The sequence below is a fragment of the Scyliorhinus torazame genome, chromosome 10 (genome assembly GCF_047496885.1).
Source record: "Scyliorhinus torazame isolate Kashiwa2021f chromosome 10, sScyTor2.1, whole genome shotgun sequence".
NCBI classification, from domain to species: Eukaryota; Metazoa; Chordata; class Chondrichthyes; order Carcharhiniformes; family Scyliorhinidae; genus Scyliorhinus; species Scyliorhinus torazame.
In genome coordinates this window covers 84585963-84606099 of record NC_092716.1, presented here as the reverse complement: position 1 = coordinate 84606099, position 20137 = coordinate 84585963, and the positions used below count along the sequence as shown (strand labels likewise).

At 50.1% G+C, this 20137-nt stretch overlaps 1 protein-coding gene across 3 annotated transcripts in view; it reads right to left on the bottom strand.

Moving 5' to 3' along the window:
• Window positions 1–20137, bottom strand: part of tsnaxip1 (translin-associated factor X interacting protein 1) — a 157890-nt gene that overhangs the window by 25991 nt on the left and 111762 nt on the right. For all 3 annotated transcript variants that reach the window (XM_072518335.1, XM_072518334.1, XM_072518336.1), the window contains exons 10-11: window positions 3260–3327; window positions 131–259 (exon numbers count right to left, since the gene is read on the bottom strand). In XM_072518335.1, the coding sequence (XP_072374436.1) occupies window positions 131–259; window positions 3260–3327 (197 nt within the window). The remainder of the gene's footprint in view (window positions 1–130; window positions 260–3259; window positions 3328–20137) is intronic.

Sequence of the window (20137 nt, the reverse complement as noted above, 5' to 3'; positions counted from 1 at the left end):
GCCATGTGCCGCCCCTACACAAGACTGAGTTACTATCCTCCCAAACAGACAGTTCTTTCTTTTGTAAGAACCTCTCTCTATTATCCGTGAGAAAGATATTACTGAGGTTCCAAACACTGAATTCACATACCTGGAGATCTGCTGCCATCTTTTCGCTCCAGATTTCCTTCAGCACTTTGCTTATACTTTTCTTGGCCAAATTCACATTCTTGATTAGACCATCATGTCGCAGATATGCAAAAACATCTTCTCCAGTACCCTACACAAAATATTCATTTTGCTTATAATGTTTGCTTTACATTCAGATGAAACATTAAATCAAGACCCTGTCTGTCCACTCAAATGCACATAATTGATCCCTTGGCACTACACAAAACACAGAGCAGTTTTCCCACTGTCTGGAGCAAATATTTATTAATATTCAACATCACTAAAAAATAAATTGGTTCTGATTGCTGTTTGTGGGCCCTTTTTGAATGCAAATTAGTTGCTGTATTACAATATTCAATGTTTCAAAAGTAATTAATTGGCTGTAAAGCACTTTGGAACATGCTGAGGTCAAGAAAAACACTATATAAATACAAGTCCTTTCCCGTAACCAATTAACCTCATTCTTGAGATGTGGGCATTGCTGGCAAGACTAGCATTTGTTATTCATCTTCAGTTGCCCTGAGACCATGAAGGTGAGCCTTCTTATTTAACTCCTTAAGTCCACATTGAGAAGGAGCTCCTACAAATGCTGTTAGGTTTTTGTATCAGTTTGATATAACTGATTGATTTGTTAGGACACTTCAGAGGGCAGTTAAGCGTGAAACACATTTATTCAGTTAGATTGTTTAATGCTGACAAAAGTTTTTTAAAAACTATAAATGGGAATTAAAGCTAAATTGGACTGCAAATTTGATTATTAGTAACAGATGTTAACTCAGCTGTTTTAGCAAAGGCCTAAATGCAGATGGTTTTGACACATTAATTAATTAACTTACATCCAAATCTTAGCAATTTTAATTCTGAACAGCGTGGGCTCAGTGGTCACGGGAGCAGCAGGAGTTTTCAAGAAACTGCTTTGCGGATTTAAAGGCGGAGATGCTGGCCCCTATGAAGTCGTCGATTGAAACGTCGATTGAAAGGTTGGTGGAGACCCAGAAGATCCAGGAACCGGCGATCAAGGAGGTGCAGCAGAAGGCCTCTGATAATGAGGACAAGATTTTGGGCCAGGCGATTAGAGTGGAGGTGCACGAGGCGCTGCACAAAAAATGGCAGAAAAAGCAGGAGGACCTGGAGAATAGGTCAAGGAGGCAGAACCTGCGGATTCTGAGTCTCCCTGAAGGCGTGGAGGGATCGGATGCTGGGGCATATGTGACCACAATGCTGAGTACGTTGATAGGCGCGGGGGCTTTCCCGCGGCCCCTGGAGCTGGATGGGGTGCACAGAGTCATGGCAAGGAGGCCGAGGGCGAATGAGCCGCCGAGAGCTATGGTGGTAAGGTTCCACCGCTTCACCGACAAGGAGTGAGGACTGTGTCCTGGGAGTGATCAATGAGGATCAGACGGGGTTTGTGAAGGGCAGGCAGTTTAATATGAATGTGCGGAGGTTCCTGAATGTGATCATTATGCCCTCGGAAGGGGAGGATGCAGAAGTGGTAGCGGCAATGGGTGTGGAGAAAGCCTTTGATCGGGTGGAGTGGGAGTACCTGTGGGAAGTGTTAGGCAGATTTGGGTTTGGAGAGGAATTTATAGGGTGGGACAAATTGTTGTATCAGGCCCCGGTAGCAAGTGTGTCGACGAACCGGCTGCGGTCGGGGTACTTGCCTCCTTGGTAGCCGGAGAAGGCTCATGTTAATGTGGAGGGATGCAAAATCCCCAAGCGTAGAGCTTTGGGTCAGTGACATGGTGGGATTTCTCAGGTTGGAGAGGATAGTTTGCCTTGCGAGGGTCCTTGCACGGGTTCTCCAGGCGGTGGCAACCGTTCCTTGACTTTCTCGCGGAACGTTAGGTGGAGGTCAGCAGCAGCAAACCAGAGGGGGGGGGTTTGGGCGATGGATAGATTTCATTTGTAAAGGGCAGATAACCCACCTTATTTTGTTAAATCATTTAATGGTTAAGCTGTTTTATTGCTATGTTTTCTTTTCGTTGTTTTTCTTTTTGTAGTGGTTTGTAAAAATTATTGAAAAATTTTGAATAAAAACAAATTTAAAAAAAAAGAAGATTTATATGGAAGCTATAGACTTTGACTTGTTTGTTGAGGAATTAAGTAGTATTCATATGAATGCCATTTCTTATGTTAGCTCAATCTAACTAATTAATATTTTTCCAACACTGTTCCGAACATTACCGTTTTCCCTCGGAATGCTTGAAAATTGTTTTTCCAGTTACCTTAAAATCTATTCAACTCATTGGTGGCAATTTGAAACCTACCAAACACGGACGGGTTTGGGTCAGGTGGAAAGCAAAACTGAAAATATCTCAAACCTAATATGAACCTGTTCCGGTTCTAACCGAGATGGGAGAGGCAGAGGAGGAATAACCAACTTGCTCCCAGGAAATGAGTCACTCAGGCAGTACGGTGGTGTAGTGTTTAGCACTGCTACCTCATGGCACCAACGACCCGGGGTCGATCCCGGCCCCAGGTCACTGTCTGTGTGGAGTTTGCACATTCTTCCCGTGTTTGCATGGGTCTCACCCCCACAACCCAAAAATGTGCAGGTTAGGTGGATTTGCCATGCTAAAGTGCCCCTTAATTGGAAAAAAAAAGAATTGGATACTCTAAATTTAAAAAAAAGGAAATAGGTCATTCATGTAATTAATTTAATAACCTCAGGAAACTCAGTAGCTAAACAGAAGCAAGGACTGCTTCATGGAAGAGGCTGCTTTCAGGCCAAAGTAGGGATGCTTCCACACCCACACCTCCCGACTTATATTGGATCATTATTATCATAGAATGCTGCAATCCAGTAAGCCGTTTAGACCAGTTGCCCAATTAGACTCACTTCCCTGCTCTTTTCTCATAGACTTCTGTCAGATTCTTAAATTTCATTATTCAATTCCCCTTTGAAAATTGCTATTGAATCTGCTTCCACCACCTTTTCAGGAAGTGCATTCCAGATCTCGAAGATGATTGTAAAAAAAAAAAAATCATGTTTTAAATGGTAAATGACACAGCTAAGTTACACATCAGTGGTCTTTAAACAAATGTGTGGTGGATATAGTGACCTCACTGATTTCCCAATAATATTAAATAAATGATGACCAGCTCATACCAGTCCCTCAAAGTAGTCTTCATCAGCTTCAATTGGAAAATTGTCCATCTGACTTGAAGACAGGCCACCTATTCAAATTAAAAACAAAAACAAAACATTAATAATGATTTAATAATTGTAAAAATAATCCTTTGTGGAAGGCAGACTGTGACAAAAACTAAGTATCCTTGTCTAAAATTTAACTTGCTATTGGCTTCTTCATTTCTTCCAATGTATATAAGGCGTTGAAAACCAGTTTCAGTCAGAGAAATCACGTCCCAATTAAATTTTGCGCATTGCTGCAATAATTAGTCAATCTATCTGAAAATGAGCGTCCAAGAGAACATAGAACATAGAACATAGAACAATACAGCGCAGTACAGGCCCTTCGGCCCACGATGTTGCACCGAAACAAAAGCCATCTAACCTACACTATGCCATTATCATCCATATGTTTATCCAATAAACTTTTAAATGCCCTCAATGTTGGCGAGTTCACTACTGTAGCAGGTAGGGCATTCCACGGCCACAAAGGTCAAGGCATTCAATCTGAATACAAAATTCTGTACATTTATTTGTCTGTGATATAAAACCTTGAAGGTTTTCCTCAGCCTGACCTTTTCAATTGGTGAGTCAGTCTTAAACCTCCAAAGACAGTTAATTAACACCAGATGACTCCTGTAGTTGCTGTGAAAAGCATTTTAAAAACCTACTGTAGTAGAGCATGTTTTTGTGTGAATTTTCAAAACGTTCATTATTTGTTTATAATGAAGAGCGTGCTAAGATTAAAAATTACAGTTTTGTTTTGTTATGTTACTTTTATTATCACATATTCAATGATTGTTTTTACAATTCTATTTGGCGGACTTCCGGGTGCGGCGATGACCAGCTGAGTCGCACGTTTCGGCAGCTCCCTGTGAAACGGACTTTTGGGCTCTTGATAGGAGCCCCAACGGCAATTTTAACGGCTGAAAACACCGTGCGGTAAACCAGAAGGGTGTTCCCCCTGGACACGGATGGAAAAAGGAGAGGAAAGTGGCCGGATTGCAGCGGATCCTTTGGAACAACGGCAAGGAAGGCAAGCAGAAACCAAGATGGCGTCGGAAGGTGGCAGTTTCATATGGGGCCCTGAACAACAAGAGTTTTTGAAACGCTGCGTGGAGGAGATAAAAAAGGAAATGAAGAAAGAGTTGTTGGCCCCGATATTACAGGCGATTGAAGGGCTGAAAGAGGAACAAAAGACCCAGGAGCAGGAGCTTCGGGTCGTGAAGGCGAAAGCAGCAGAGAATGAAAACGACATACAGGGCCTGGTGGTGAAGTCGGAGATACAGGAGGCACACCAGAAACGATCTGTGGAGAGGTTGGAGGCACTGGAAAATAACGCAAGGAGGAACAACTTGAGGATTCTTGGCCTTCCTGAAGGTGTGGAGGGGGCGGACGTCGGGGCATATGTGAGCACGATGCTGCACTCGTTAATGGGAGTGGAGGCCCCGACGGGTCCGTTGGAGGTGGAGGGAGCATACCGAGTTATGGTGCGAGGATCGAGAGCAGGAGAAGCTCCCAGAGCCATAGTGGTGAGATTTCTCCGTTTTAAGGATAGAGAAATGGTCCTTAGATGGGCGAAGAAAACTCGGTGTAGTAAATGGGAGAACGCGGTGATCCGCGTCTATCAAGATTGGAGTGCGGAGGTGGCGAGAAGGAGGGCGAGCTTTAATCGGGCCAAAGCGGTACTTCACAAAAAAAAGATAAAGTTTGGAATGCTGCAACCGGCAAGACTGTGGGTCACATATCAAGGGAGGCACCACTACTTTGAGACGGCGGATGAAGCGTGGACTTTTATTGTAGAAGAAAAATTGGAATGATTGGACTACGAAAATGAACGTTTGGACAAAGTGGTGGGACGAGTGGGGGGGGGGGGGGGGGGGGGGGCGAAGAGGGATTGTATGATTAATCCTGCGGTATGGTAACTTTTCTTTCTCCCACAGGTGGTGATGGGGGGAGGTGGGGAGGGAGAGGAGATGGGGCGTTGGCCATGGGAGGCGGGGCCGAGGGAGAGGCGCGGGCTTGGTTCCCGCGCTATGATAATTATGGCGGGAATAGAGAAGCAGGAAGGAGGGGGCGCCGCACGGGGCGAGCCGTGATCACGGGGGGAAGCCGAGGTCAGCCAGAGTTTGCTGACTTCTGGGAGCAACATGGGGGGAGTAATTACGCTAGCGGGGGGTCTAGCGGGGGGGGGGGGAGGGGGGAATTACTGGGTTGCTGCTGCTGGGGAAAGGGGGGAGTGGGTGCGGGAAAGGATGGGCGGGGGGGGCACCGTCTGGGAGAAATACAGCCGCGTGGGAACTGGGCGAGAAGCTGGAAAAAGATGATGGCTAACCGGCAAGGGGGGGGGGTGGGAAGCCCCCCAACTCGGCTGATCACGTGGAACGTGAGGGGGCTTAACGGGCCGATAAAGAGGGCACGAGTACTCGCACACCTTAAGAAACTTAAAGCAGATGTGGTCATGTTACAGGAAACGCACCTGAAACTGATAGATCAGGTTAGGTTGCGCAAAGGATGGGTAGGGCAGGTGTTCCATTCGGGGCTGGATGCGAAAAACAGGGGGGTGGCTATATTAGTGGGGAAGCGGGTAATGTTCGAGGCAAAGACTATAGTGGCGGATAACGGGGGCAGATACGTGATGGTGAGTGGCAAATTACAGGGAGAGATGGTGGTGTTGGTAAACGTGTATGCCCCGAATTGGGACGATGCCAATTTTATGAGGCGAATGCTAGGACGCATCCCAGACCTAGAGACCGGAAAGCTGATAATGGGGGGAGACTTTAACACGGTGTTGGAACCAAGGCTGGATAGGTCGAAGTCCAGGACTGGTAGGAGGCCGGCAGCAGCCAAGGTGCTTAAGGATTTTATGGAGCAGATGGGAGGGGTGGACCCGTGGAGATTCAGTAGACCTAGGAGTAAGGAGTTCTCGTTTTTCTCCTATGTCCATAAAGTCTATTCACGCATAGACTTTTTTGTGTTGGGTAGGGCATTGATCCCGAGGGTGAGGGGAACGGAATATACGGCTATAGCCATTTCGGATCATGCCCCACACTGGGTAGACTTGGAGATAGGGGAGGAAACAAGAGGGCGTCCACCCTGGAGAATGGATATGGGACTAATGGCGGATGAGGGGGTGTGCTTAAGGGTGAGGGGATGCATTGAAAAGTACTTGGAACTCAATGACAATGGGGAGGTTCAGGTGGGAGTGGTCTGGGAGGCGTTGAAGGCGGTGGTTAGGGGGGAGCTGATATCAATAAGGACACATAAAGGGAAGCAGGAGAGTAAGGAACGGGAGCGGTTGTTGCAAGAACTTTTGAGGGTGGACAGACAGTATGCGGAAGCACCGGAGGAGGGACTGTATAGGGAAAGGCAAAGGCTGCATGTGGAATTTGACTTGCTGACCACAGGCACTGCAGAGGCACAATGGAGGAAGGCGCAGGGTGTACAGTATGAATATGGAGAGAAGGCGAGCAGATTGCTGGCACACCAATTGAGGAAAAGGGGAGCAGCGAGGGAAATAGGGGGGGTGAGAGACGAAGATGGAGAGACGGAGCGGGGAGCGGAGAGAGTGAATGAAGTGTTTAAGACATTTTATAAAAAATTGTATGAAGCTCAACCCCCGGATGGGAGGGAGAGAATGATGGAGTTTTTGGATCGGCTGGAAATTCCCAAGGTGGAAGAGCAGGAAAGGATGGGATTGGGAGCACAGATCACGGTAGAAGAAGTGGTGAAAGGAATTAGGAACATGCAGACGGGAAAGGCCCCGGGACCGGACGGATTCCCAGTTGAATTTTACAGAAAATATTTGGACTTGCTCGCCCCGCTACTGACGAGGACCTTCAACGAGGCAAAGGAAAGGGGACAACTGCCCCCGACTATGTCAGAAGCAACGATATCGCTTCTTTTAAAGAAGGAAAAGGATCCGCTACAATGCGGGTCCTACAGACCAATCTCCCTCCTCAATGTAGATGCCAAGGTCTTGGCCAAGGTAATAGCAATGAGAATAGAGGAATGTGTCCCGGGGGTGGTTCATGAGGACCAAACTGGGTTTGTGAAGGGGAGACAGCTGAACACGAACATACGGAGGTTGTTAGGGGTAATGATGATGGCCCCACCAGAGGGTGAAACGGAGATAGTAGTGGCGATGGATGCCGAGAAAGCATTTGATAGAGTGGAGTGGGATTATCTGTGGGAGGTGTTGAGGAGATTTGGGTTCGGAGAGGGGTATGTTAGATGGGTGCAGCTGTTGTATAGGGCCCCAGTGGCGAGTGTGGTCACGAATGGACGGGGATCGGCATATTTTCGGCTCCATAGAGGGACAAGGCAGGGATGTCCTCTGTCCCCATTACTGTTTGCACTGGCGATTGAGCCCCTGGCGATAGCGCTGAGAGGTTCCAAGGGATGGAGGGGAATACTTAGGGGAGGAGAAGAACACCGGGTATCTTTATATGCGGATGATCTGCTACTATCTATGGCGGATCCAGCGGAGGGGATGCCAGAAATAATGCGGATACTTGGGGAGTTTGGGGATTTTTCAGGGTATAAATTGAACATGGGAAAGAGTGAGCTGTTTGTGGTGCATCCAGGGGAGCAGAGTAGAGAAATAGAAGACCTACCGTTGAGGAAGGTAACAAGAGACTTTCGTTACCTGGGGATCCAGATAGCTAAGAATTGGGGCACATTGCACAGGCTAAATTTGACGCGGTTGGTGGAACAGATGGAGGAAGATTTCAAGAGATGGGATATGGTAGCATTGTCAATGGCAGGGAGGGTGCAGGCGGTTAAGATGGTGGTCCTCCCGAGATTCCTTTTTGTGTTTCAGTGTCCCCCGGTGGTGATCACGAAGGCTTTTTTCAAAAGGATAGAAAAGAGTATCATGGGTTTTGTTTGGGCCGGGAAGACTCCGAGAGTGAGGAAGGGATTCTTACAGCGTAGTAGGGATAGGGGGGGGCTGGCACTACCGAGCCTAAGTGAGTATTATTGGGCCGCTAATATTTCAATGGTGAGTAAGTGGATGGGAGAGGAGGAAGGAGCGGCGTGGAAGAGATTAGAGAGGGCGTCCTGTAGGGGGACCAGCCTGCAGGCTATGGTGACAGCCCCATTGCCGTTCTCACCAAGGAACTATACCACGAGTCCGGTGGTGGTAGCTACACTGAAGATTTGGGGACAGTGGAGACGACATAGGGGAAAGACCGGAGCACTGGGGGGGTCCCCGATAAGAAACAACCATAGGTTTGCCCCGGGGGGAATGGATGGGGGATATGGAATGTGGCAAAGAGCAGGTATAACGCAATTGAAAGATCTATTTGTGGATGGGAAGTTTGCGAGTCTGGGAGCGCCGACCGAGAAATATGGGTTGCCCCAAGGGAATGCATTCAGGTACATGCAATTGAGGGCTTTTGCGAGGCAGCAGGTGAGGGAATTCCCGCAGCTCCCGACACAAGAGGTGCAGGACAGAGTCATCTCAAAGAAATGGGTGGGGGACGGTAAGGTGTCGGATATATATAGGGAAATGAGAGACGAAGGGGAGACTATGATGGACGAACTAAAAGGGAAATGGGAAGAAGAGCTAGGGGAGGAGATTGAGGAGGGGATGTGGGCAGATGCCCTAAACAGGGTAAACTCGTCGTCCTCGTGCGCCAGGCTAAGCCTGATTCAGTTTAAGGTATTACACAGGGCACATATGACTGGAACACGGCTCAGTAAATTTTTTGGGGTGGAGGATAGGTGTGCGAGGTGCTCGAGAAGCCCAGCGAATCATACCCATATGTTTTGGTCATGCCCGGCACTACAGGGGTTTTGGATGGGGGTGACAAAGGTGCTTTCGAAAGTAGTAGGAGTCCGGGTCGAACCAAGCTGGGGGTTGGCTATATTTGGGGTTGCACAAGAGCCGGGAGTGCAGGAGGCGAAAGAGGCCGATGTTTTGGCCTTTGCGTCCCTAGTAGCCCGGCGCAGAATATTGCTAATGTGGAAAGAAGCCAAGCCCCCGGGGGTGGAGACCTGGATAAATGATATGGCGGGGTTCATAAAGTTAGAGCGGATTAAGTTCGTCCTAAGGGGGTCGGCTCAAGGGTTTACTAGGCGGTGGCAACCGTTCGTCGAATATCTTGCGGAAAGATAGATAGGGGAGAACAAAGAAGGCAGCAGCAGCGGCCCAGGACTGGGGGGGGGGGGGGGGGGGGGGGGGGGGAGGGATGGGGGGGGATGGGGGGGGGGGGTGGCCTGAGACATGGCAGTTGCCAATTAGGGCTAGTTTTTATTTTTTGTTATTTAATATTTATTTATTTGTTGTTGATTTTGTTTAAATTTAAAAAAGGTCATTATTATCTGTATTGTTACAATGTTGTGTAAAGGATGCACAATGTACTGTGTTGGTTGACCAAAAATTTTCAATAAAATATTATTTAAAAAAAAAAAACAATTCTATTTGGCAGATAAAATCAATCTTAGTTTAATGTGTTATTCTAAAACCTTACGAGAGAATAAAATGAAGGCATTGAATAGAAGTCATTCCTGAGATATTATGAATAAAAATTTCTGTGTTTCTTTTTGAGGCAGCTATTAACTTTACTGGGGCAGCACGGTGGCGCAGTGGGTTAACCCTGCTGCCTCACAGACCGGCAGGCAGGAAGGTGGTTTAAAGTGTGTCTTCTTCAATGCCAGGAGCATCCGGAATAAGGTGGGTGAACTTGCGGCATGGGTTGGTACCTGGGACTTCGATGTTGTGGCCATTTCGGAGACATGGATAGAGCAGGGACAGGAATGGTTGTTGCAGGTGCCGGGGTTCAGATATTTCAGTAAGCTCAGGGAAGGTGGTAAAAGAGGGGGAGGGGTGGCATTGTTAGTCAAGGACAGTATTATGGTGGCACAAAGGACGTTTGATGAGGACCCGTCGATTGAGGTAGTATGGGCTGAGGTTAGAAACAGGAAAGGAGAGGTCACCCTATTAGGGGTTTTCTATAGGCCTCCGAAAAGTTCCAGAGATATAGAGGAAAGGATTGCAAAGATGATTCTGGATAGGAGCGAAAGCAACAGGGTAGTTGTTATGGGGGACTTTAACTTTCCAAATAGTGACTGGAAACGCTATAGTTCGAGTACTTTAGATGGGTCCGTTTTTGTCCAATGTGTGCAGGAGGGTTTCCTAACACAGTATGTAGATAGGCCAACGAGAGGCGAGGCCGTATTGGATTTGGTACTGCGTAATGAACCAGGACAGGTGTTAGATTTGGAGGTAGGTGAGCACTTTGGTGATAGTGACCACAATTCGATTACGTTTACTTTAGTAATGGAAAGGGATAGGTATATACCGCAGGGCAAGAGTTATATCTGGGGGAAAGGCAATTATGATGCGTTGAGGCAAGACTTAGGATGCATCGGATGGAGAGGAAAACTGCAGGGGATGGGCACAATGGAAATGTGGAGCTTGTTCAAGGAACAGCTACTGCGTGTCCTTGATAAGTATGTACCTGTCAGGCAGGGAGGAAGTGGTCGATCAAGGGAACCGTGGTTTACTAAAGCAGTCGAAACACTTGTCAAGAGGAAGAAGGAGGCTTATGTAAAGATGAGACATGAAGGTTCAGTTAGGGCGCTCGAGAGTTACAAGTTAGCTAGGAAGGACCTAAGGAGAGAGCTAAGAAGAGCCAGGAGGGGACATGAGAAGTCTTTGGCAGGTAGGATCAAGGATAACCCTAAAGCTTTCTATAGATATATCAGGAATAAAATAATGACTAGGGTAAGAGTAGGGCCAGTCAAGGACAGTAGTGGGAAGTTGTGCTTGGAGTTCGAGGAGATAGGAGAGGTGCTAAATTAATATTTTTCATCAGTATTCACACAGGAAAAAGACAACGTTGTCGAGGAGAATACTGAGATTCAGGCTGTTAGACTAGAAGGGCTTGAGGTTCATAAGGAGGAGGTGTTAACAATTCTGGAAAGGGTGAAAATAGATAAGTCCCCTGGGCCGGATGGGATTTATCCTAGGATTCTCTGGGAAGCTAGGGAGGAGATTGCTGAGCCTTTAGCTTTGATCTTTAAGTCATCTTTGTCAACAGGAATAGTGCCCGAAGACTGGAGGATAGCAAATGTTGTCTTCTTGTTCAAGAAGGGGAGTAGAGACAACCCTGGTAACTATAGACCAGTGAGCCTTACTTCTGTTGTGGGCAAAATCTTGGAAAGGTTTATAAGAGATAGGGTGTATAATCATCTGGAAAGGAATAATTTGATTAGAATAGTCAACACGGTTTCGTGAAGGGTAGGTCGTGCCTCACAAACCTTATTGAGTTCTTTGAGAAGGTGACCAAAGAGGTGGATGAGGGTAAAGCAGTTGATGTGGTGTATATGGATTTCAGTAAAGCGTTTGATAAGGTTCCCCACAGTAGGCTACTGCAGAAAATACGGAAGCATGGGATTCAGGGAGATTTAGCAGTTTGGATCAGAAATTGGCTAGCTGGAAGAAGACAAAGGGTGGTGGTTGATGGGAAATGTTCAGACTGGAGTCCAGTTACTAGTGGTGTACCACAAGGATCTGTTTTGGGGCCACTGCTGTTTGCCATTTTTATAAATGACCTGGAGGACGGTGTAGAAGGATGGGTGAGTAAATTTGCAGATGACACTAAAGTCGGTGGAGTTGTGGACAGTGCGGAAGGATGTTACACGTTACAGAGGGACATAGATAAGCTGCAGTGCTGGGCTGAGAGGTGGCAAATGGAGTTTAATGCAGAAAAGTGTGAGGTGATTCATTTTGGAAGGAATAACAGGAAGACAGAGTACTGGGCTAATGGTAAGATTCTTGGCAGTGTGGATGAGCAGAGAGATCTCGGTGTCCATGTACATAGGTCCCTGAAAGTTGCCACTCAGGTTGAGAGGGTTGTTAAGAAGGCGTACGGTGTGTTAGCTTTTATTGGTAGAGGGATTGAGTTTCGGAGCCATGAGGTCATGTTGCAGCTGTACAAAACTCTGGTGCGGCCGCATTTGGAGTATTGCGTGCAATTCTGGTCGCCGCATTATAGGAAGGATGTGGAAGCATTGGATGCAGAGGAGATTTACCAGAATGTTGCCTGGTATGGAGGGAAGATCTTATGAGGAAAGGCTGAGGGACTTGAGGCTGTTTTCATTAGAGAGAAGAAGGTTAAGAGGTGACTTAATTGAGGCATACAAGATGATCAGAGGATTGGATTGGGTGGACAGTGAGAGCCTTTTTCCTCGGATGGTGTTGTCCAGCACGAAGGGACATAGCTTTAAATTGAGGGGTGATAGATATAAGACAGATGTCAGAGGTAGGTTCTTTACTCAGAGAGTAGTAAGGGTGTGGAATTGCTTGCCTGCAACAGTAGTGGACTCGCCAACACGATGGGTATTCAAATGGTCATTGGATAGACATATGGACGATAAGGGAATAGTGTAGATGGGCTTCAGAGTGGTTTCACAGGTCGGCGCAACATCGAGGGCCGAAGGGCCTATACTGCTGTAATGTTCTATGTTCTATGCCATGAGAATACCCCTTAAGAAGTGCAGGCTCATCTATGACAGCAGTCTGAAACGTAGGAGCAAATGTAGCTAGAGTAAAAAGGGTGAAGGAAATCTAATAGATAACACCGACTTCAACTATCCAGATTATTAGAGCACTGGAATCCTGACACTGACTAAGTTTCAAACAGGTTTTTTTCAGTGTGATGCACTAAGTGTCAAGAACCACAAAGACATGTGAGACTTTAACTCAGGCTTTAATATACTACATGGGAGGCTTACCCGACACAGACGACCCCAGACAGAATGGGGCCGGTCCCAGAAGAGGGTTCTTATACTAACTCCCGGGGGAGTGGCTAAGGCGGAGCTCTCCGTGGCCAGGTCGGGTTACCTACCAGTGACCGAACCTCTGCAGAGCTACAGTACAATACACAGTATTACAGGGCCACGTTACACACAACTATTATATACTATGTACAATGGTAGGGAAGTACAGTGGTGTATCACCACATTCACCCCTTGTTTAGAAGGAAGTCCGGGGTGAAAATCTGGAGCAGTGAACAGAGTCCATCAGGAGGTTCCGTGTCGTCAAAGGTCGAGACGAACGATGGGTTTGGTCGATCTCTTGGAACGTCGGAGCTGCGGCGCTGAGGTAGTGTCCGGTGGTATCCGTGCGGTCGGTGGTGCTGGGTCGCGAGGCGGCATGATGTCCCCCACCGCTTCGGCTGGCTCGAGGCGAAACTGCAGGATGACAGCGGCTGGCACGGAGTAGTAACAGGCCGAGGGATCGACGGGAGCAGAGAGGGAGCGGGGTGGAGGCTGTGGGGCGGGGGCGGCAGGGGCCCCAGAGGGGGCCAGGTCCTTGATGGAGACGGTCTCCTCACGCCCGTCGGGGTACGCTATGTACACGTACTGTGGGTTGGCGTGGAGGAGATGGACTCTCTCCACCAGGGGCTCCGCCTTAGAGGTCCGCACGTGCTTGCGGAGCAGGACGTCTCCCGGGGACAGGAGCCAGGATGGAAGCGATGTCACGGATGCCGATCTCCTGGAGAAGAGAAACATCCGCTCATGAGGGGTAGCATTCGTTGCAGTACACAAAAGAGACCGGATGGAGTGGAATGCGGCAGGGAGGGCCTCCTGCCAACGGGAGACTGGTAGGCCTTTGGACTTGAGGGCTAGCAGCACGGCCTTCCAAACAGTCGCGTTCTCCCTCTCCACCTGTCCGTTCCCCCGGGGGTTGTAGCTGGTCGTCCTGCTCGAGGCAACGCCCCTGGCGAGCAGGTACCGACGCAGCTCCTCGCTCATGAAGGAGGAGCCCCGGTCACTGTGAACGTAATTGGGGTAACTGAACAGCATGAAGAGGTCGTGCAACGCTTTGATGACGGTGGCGGAGGTCGTGTCGGGGCAGGGAATGGCGAAGGGGAACCGCGAGTACTCGTCGATGACGTTGAGGAAGTACGTGTTGCGGTTGTGGGTGGGGAGGGGCCCTTTGAAGTCAATGCTGAGATGTTCAAAGGGGTGGGTGGCCTTGATTAGGTGCGCCTTGTCTGGCTTGTAGAATTGCGCTGGCACTCCGCACAGACTTGGCAGTCCCTAGTCATGGCTTTGACCTCCTCGACTGAGAAGGGTAGGTTGTGGCCCTTGATGTAGTGGTAGAACCGCCTGACGCCCGGGTGACAGAGGTCATTATGTAGTGCCCGCAGCCGGTCATCCTGTGCGTTGGCACAAGTACTACGGGACAGGGCATCAGGAGGATCATTGAGCTTACCTGGCCGGTATAAGATAGTATAATTGTAGGTGGAGAGTTCGATCCTCCACCGTAATATCTTATCATTTTTGATTTTACCTCGTTGTTTGTTGTCGAACATGAACGCAACTGATCGTTGGTCAGTAACGAGGGTAAATGGTTTCCCAGCCAGGTAGTGCCTCCAGTGCCGGATGGCTTCCACTATGGCTTGTGCCTCCTTCTCAACAGAGGAGTGGCTGATCTCGGGGCCTTGGAGTGTGCGGGAAAAGAAGGCAATGGGCCTGCCCGCCTGGTTGAGGATGGCACCCAGGGCAAAGTCGGAGGCATCGCTCTCGACTTGGAATGGTGCAGACTCGTCTACCGCATGCACGGCGGCTTTGGCGATAGTGGTTTTTAGGAGGTGGAAGGCCTGGCAGGCCTCGGGCGGGAGGGGGAATGGAGGAGGGGTCGGGCCTTGTCAGCGTACTCGGGCACCCACTGGGCATAGTAGGCAAAGAATCCGAGGCATTGCCTCAGTTCTTTGGGGCAGGTGGGAATGGGGAGTTCGAGAAGGGGGCGCAGCCGGTCGGGATCAGGGCCGAGGACACCGTTCTCCACCACGTAGCCGAGTATGGCGAGGCGGGTGGTGCCGAAAACACATTTTGCCTCGTTGTACGTGAGGTTGAGGCGTTTGGCAGTTTGGAGGAATTTTGTGAGGTTGACGTCATGGTCCTGCCGGTTGTGGCCGCAGATGGTGACGTTGTCCAGATACGGGAAGGTAGCCCGCAGTCGGTTCTGGTCCACCATTCGGTCCATCTGCCGTTGGAAGACCGAGACTTCATTGGTGACGCCAAAGGGTACCCTAAGAAAGTGGTAGAGGCGGCCGTCCGCCTCGAAGGCCGTGAAGTTACGGTCCTCCGGGCGGATAGGGAGTTGGTGGTAGGCGGATTTCAAGTCTATGGTGGAGATCACCCGGTACTGTGCAATCTGGTTGACCATGTCAGATATGCGGGGGAGGGGATACGCATCAAGCAGCGTGTACCGGTTGATGGTCTGACTGTAGTCAATGACCATGCGGTGTTTCTCGCCAGACTTGACTACCACCACTTGGGCTCGCCAGGGGCTGGTGCTGGGAGCAATGATATTTTCCGAGAGAAGGCGCTTAATCTCCGCTCGAATGAATTGGCGGTCCCCGAAACTGTAACGCCGACTTTTAGTAGCCACAGGCTTGCAGTCGGGGGTGAGATTAGCAAACAGTGAAGGGGGGGGATCCTGAGCGTGGAGAGACTACAGGTGGTACCCGGGGGGGGGGGATCAGGGAAGAACTGGGGGTTGGAGACCGTGAGGGGGGGGAGGGGGCTGTTAAAATGCAAGGTGAGGCTGCGCAGGTGGCATTGGAAGTCCAGGCCGAGGATCGCGGGGGCGCAGAGGTGAGGGAGGACCATGAATTTGAAATCCTGGAACACCGCGCCGTTCACTGAGAGGGTGACGACGCAGTAGCCCGAAACCTCGGCCGACTGGGAGTTGGAGGCCATGAAAATATACCTGCGCGTGGGTAGTACCTTGAGGGAGCAGCGGCGCACGGTGTCCGGGTGCAGGAAGCTCTCCGTGCTGCCGCTGTCGAAGAGGCAGGTGACAGTGAAACAGTTTACCTGAACCTCCATGGTGGATCTGATGAGCTGATGCGGTCGGTCCTGGTCGAGGACGATGGATGCGATGGTGGAGCTGTTGGAGAAGGGTGCAAGATCCGAGGAGCGGCCTGTGGGAGAAGGTGGCGGCGCCCAGGCGTCGTAGGCTGCTGCTGGAGGCCAGGTTGCTGTTGCTGGCTGCATCTCCTTTGTTTGCAGCATTTCGGTCGAGGGCGCAGGATCGGAAGTGACGATCGGCGGTGGACCGGAAGTGACGTAATTCGGTGTTCCGGGCGGCGCCCATGCAGACCACGTGGAGAGGGGGCCAGAGGTCGAGTGCCCAGGACCAGAAGTGACGATCGGCGGCGGACCAGAAGTGACGATCGGCGGCAGGGCGGACCCGGAAGCGACGATCGGCGGCGGACCGGAAGTGACGATCGGCGAACAGGAAGTGACGATCGGCGAACTGGGAGTGAAGTGAGCTGGGCCGGGGATGATCAAAGATGGCGGCACCCTTGCGTCGCACATGTTGAACAGCGAGCCGGGAACGGAGGATGGCGGCACCCCCGGAGTAGTAGGCCGCGAGGCAGCAGTGGAGCGGCAGACGTTTGCAAAGTGGCCTTTCTTGCCACAGGCTGAACAGGTAGCATCTCTAGCAGGGCAGCGTTTCCTGGGGTGTTTTGCCTGGCCACAAAAGTAACACTGGGGCCCAGGCATTATTTTTACTGCTGGTGTGGCTGGGTGGGCCGTGACTTGCAGGGGTTGTTGCTGGGCGGGCGGCAGGGAGGTAGCGGCCACGTCGGGAACGTGGGCAGGCGTATAGGAAGTTCATGCAGGCGTGTAGGACGCATTATTGTCGTAGGCTGCCTGTTGGGCCTCTGCCATAGTGACTGCCGTGTCCAGAGTCAGGGTAGTTTGTGCCAGTAGGAGTTGGCGAATTGGGACGGAAGCGATGCCAGCTACAAAGGCATCAAGCACCAGGGCCTCAGTGTTCTGCTCAGCGGAGACTGCTGGCGCGTTGCAGGTGAGCGCGAGGGCACGGAGGTCCCGAACAAACACGGATAGGGGTTCACCCGGCAGCTGGTGACGGGAGGCGAGGCGGTGGCGGGCGTAAATAGAATTAACAGTTCGTGCAATCCGGCTTTTGAGCTTCACGATGGCCTCGGCATAGGTCGTTGTTCCTGTGATGAGGTCGAAAAGCCCGTAGTCGAGCTGTGAGTACAGGAGGTTGAGTCGGTCGGCGTCCGTTTTGGCGAAGGCGGAGGATGCTTCCAGGTAGGCCTCGAAACACCGGAGCCAGCAGTTGAAAAGGTGATCCGCGCGTGGAGCGTGGGGTCGAGCGAGAGCTTGTCGGGTTTCAGAGCAGCCTCCATTATAACTGTAGTATATTAAATTGATGCACTAAGCGTCAAGAACCACAAAGACATGTGAGACTTTAACTCAGGCTTTAATATAGTACATGGGAGGCTTACCCGACACAGACGACCCCAGACAGAATGGGGCCGGTCCCAGAAGAGGGTTCTTATACTAACTCCCGGGGGAGTGGCTAAGGCGGAGCTCTCCATGGCCAGGTCGGGTTACCTACCAGTGACCGAACCTCTGCAGAGCTACAGTACAATACACAGTATTACAGGGCCACGTTACACACAACTATTATATACTATGTACAATGGTAGGGAAGTACAGTGGTGTATCACCACACAGTGCTCCGCACATTCTTTTAATCTCGCCTTTTTAGTTTCCACTTTACCACATAATGTTCCACAGTCGCGAGGGTAAGCATACAATCTTTCTCAGCCCTTTGCCAATGTCACCCTGACGTCATTGACAAAGCGATGGAGGCCCACACGCCCTCTTCCTGGGGGGCACAGCAAGTCATTATTTTCACAATAATCTTTCACAATTGAAAAGTCATTGTGCCAGCCTTTATCAGGTCATCTGGCTGAAATATTGACTTTTTAAAAAATATTTTTATTTGGTTTTTAACATGTTACACATAAAACAAAACCCAAAACGCAAGAACAACAAAAAAAACACTCCCTCTACCAACCAACCCACATATAACCCAAAGACTAATTCCCCCCAATCCCAACCCCCCTCCCAAAATCCTGACCCCCTCCCCCCTCTTAGCAGCTGATGGCAACCAACTCTTTCAAGTGAAGATTAAGTAAACCTAATTTCTTATGGAATCCCTCAATCAGCCCCTCACGGTGAACTTCACCTTTGCAAGATATAGGAACTCCATCAGGAACCTCAGACACACTGAAGCAGAAGGTGGAGAAGCTGTCCTCCACCCCAACAGGACCCGCCTGCGAGCAATCAGCAAGGCAAAGGCTAAAACTTCCACCTTTGCCCCTGCCTGCAACTATGGCAGGTCAGACACCCTAAATATAGCCCTCATGGGGACTGGGTTCCAGATCCAAGATCACTGACATGGTACTGAAAAAGGACCTCCAAAATTTCTCCAACTTCGGGCAGGACTAGAACATATGCACATGGTTGGCCAGGCCTCTCCGACACCGCTGGCAAGGAGCCTCCACCTCCTCAAACAACCGCTCATCCTTGACCTCTTCAGGTGCGCCCTGTGCACCACCTTTAACTGTACAAACTCCAGTCTCGTACACAAAGTTGAGGCATTCACCCTCTGCAACACCTCACACCACAACCCCTCCTTCAGCACCACCCCAACACCTCCTCCCACTTGGCCTTAACCCCCTCCAACAACGCCGTATCCTCCCAACCCTATCACCGACAACAAGGCAGGTGGTGTCACCGGAAACATTGGGAAAGCCTTCCTTGCAAAATCCTGCACCTGCATATACCTAAAGGCCTCTCCCAGTGGAAACCTAAACTTCCACATTCCCCCCCCTCCCCCCCCCCCCCGAGTGGAACACCTGGGGCACCCAACGCTTTCTCAGCCTCATCTGGTCCCCCAGCTTCAGGTGTGTCTCTTGAAGAAACACGATGTCCGCCTTCAAATTCCTTAAATATGCAAAAAAATTTGATTGTTTGACTGGGCCATTTAAACCCCATCTGTTCCATGTAATCAACTGCGTTGGGGGGCTCCCGACCATCCTTCCTTGCCGTTCAGCCATACCCCTTCTTCAGCCATCTCCCCCAGGTCCATGCCTCGCACTCCCTCGGGCTCTCCCCAAGATGTCCGCTGCCATCCCCTCTTAACCAACTGCACCACATCAACAGCACCCATGTCAGCACTCTTTCCCACAACCGACCTTCATCCACAACTCCCCACAACCATAACAGAAAATAAATCACACTTACCTGCTCTGCAACCATATTCATTGAATACAACAATCCACCTATCGTGTGAACCCACATTCCCCACTTTATCATCGCCAAAGTTCAGTGTCCTCACACACCTCCCAGTCCATGGCCTCTCAAATTAATTTGCCTGTTCCAGCGTATCAAAATAAAACTTTAGATTCTGGTGAGTGACCCACAGATGAGCAGGATACAACACCACAAACTTCACCCTTCTTTGTAGAGGGCAGCCTGACCCAATTCTAACCAGCGCCGCTTGACCAGTTCTGCACCAAGGTCCTGGTAGATCCTCAGCACGTTTCCTTCCCAGTTGCACTTTTCGTCTGCCTCACCCATTTCATTATATTCTCGTCGAGAAAACGATGAAGCCTTACCACCATCGCCCTTGGCCGCTCCCCCATCTTTGGCCTCCTCCTCAGCGCCCTGTGCGCTCGATCTACCTGGGGGACGATGGTCAGTGACCCCCCACCCCCCAGCACCACCAATTTCTCTAGCATATTTGCCACATACATTGTGGCTAGCGTTCCTTCAATCCCCTCAGGCATCCCCCCGATCCTGTGATTCTGTCTCCTGGAACGTTTCTCGAGGTCCTTCACCTTCTCCCTCAACCTCTTTTGGCTGTCCACCACAAGTACCATTTCTAACTCCAATGGGGCCAACCGGTCTTCAGGCTCCCCCATCCACTCCTCCACCTTCTGGAGTGCCAGACCCTGCGCCTCCAACCTCTGCTCCACTCTCTCGATAGCCGCCCTAAGCAGC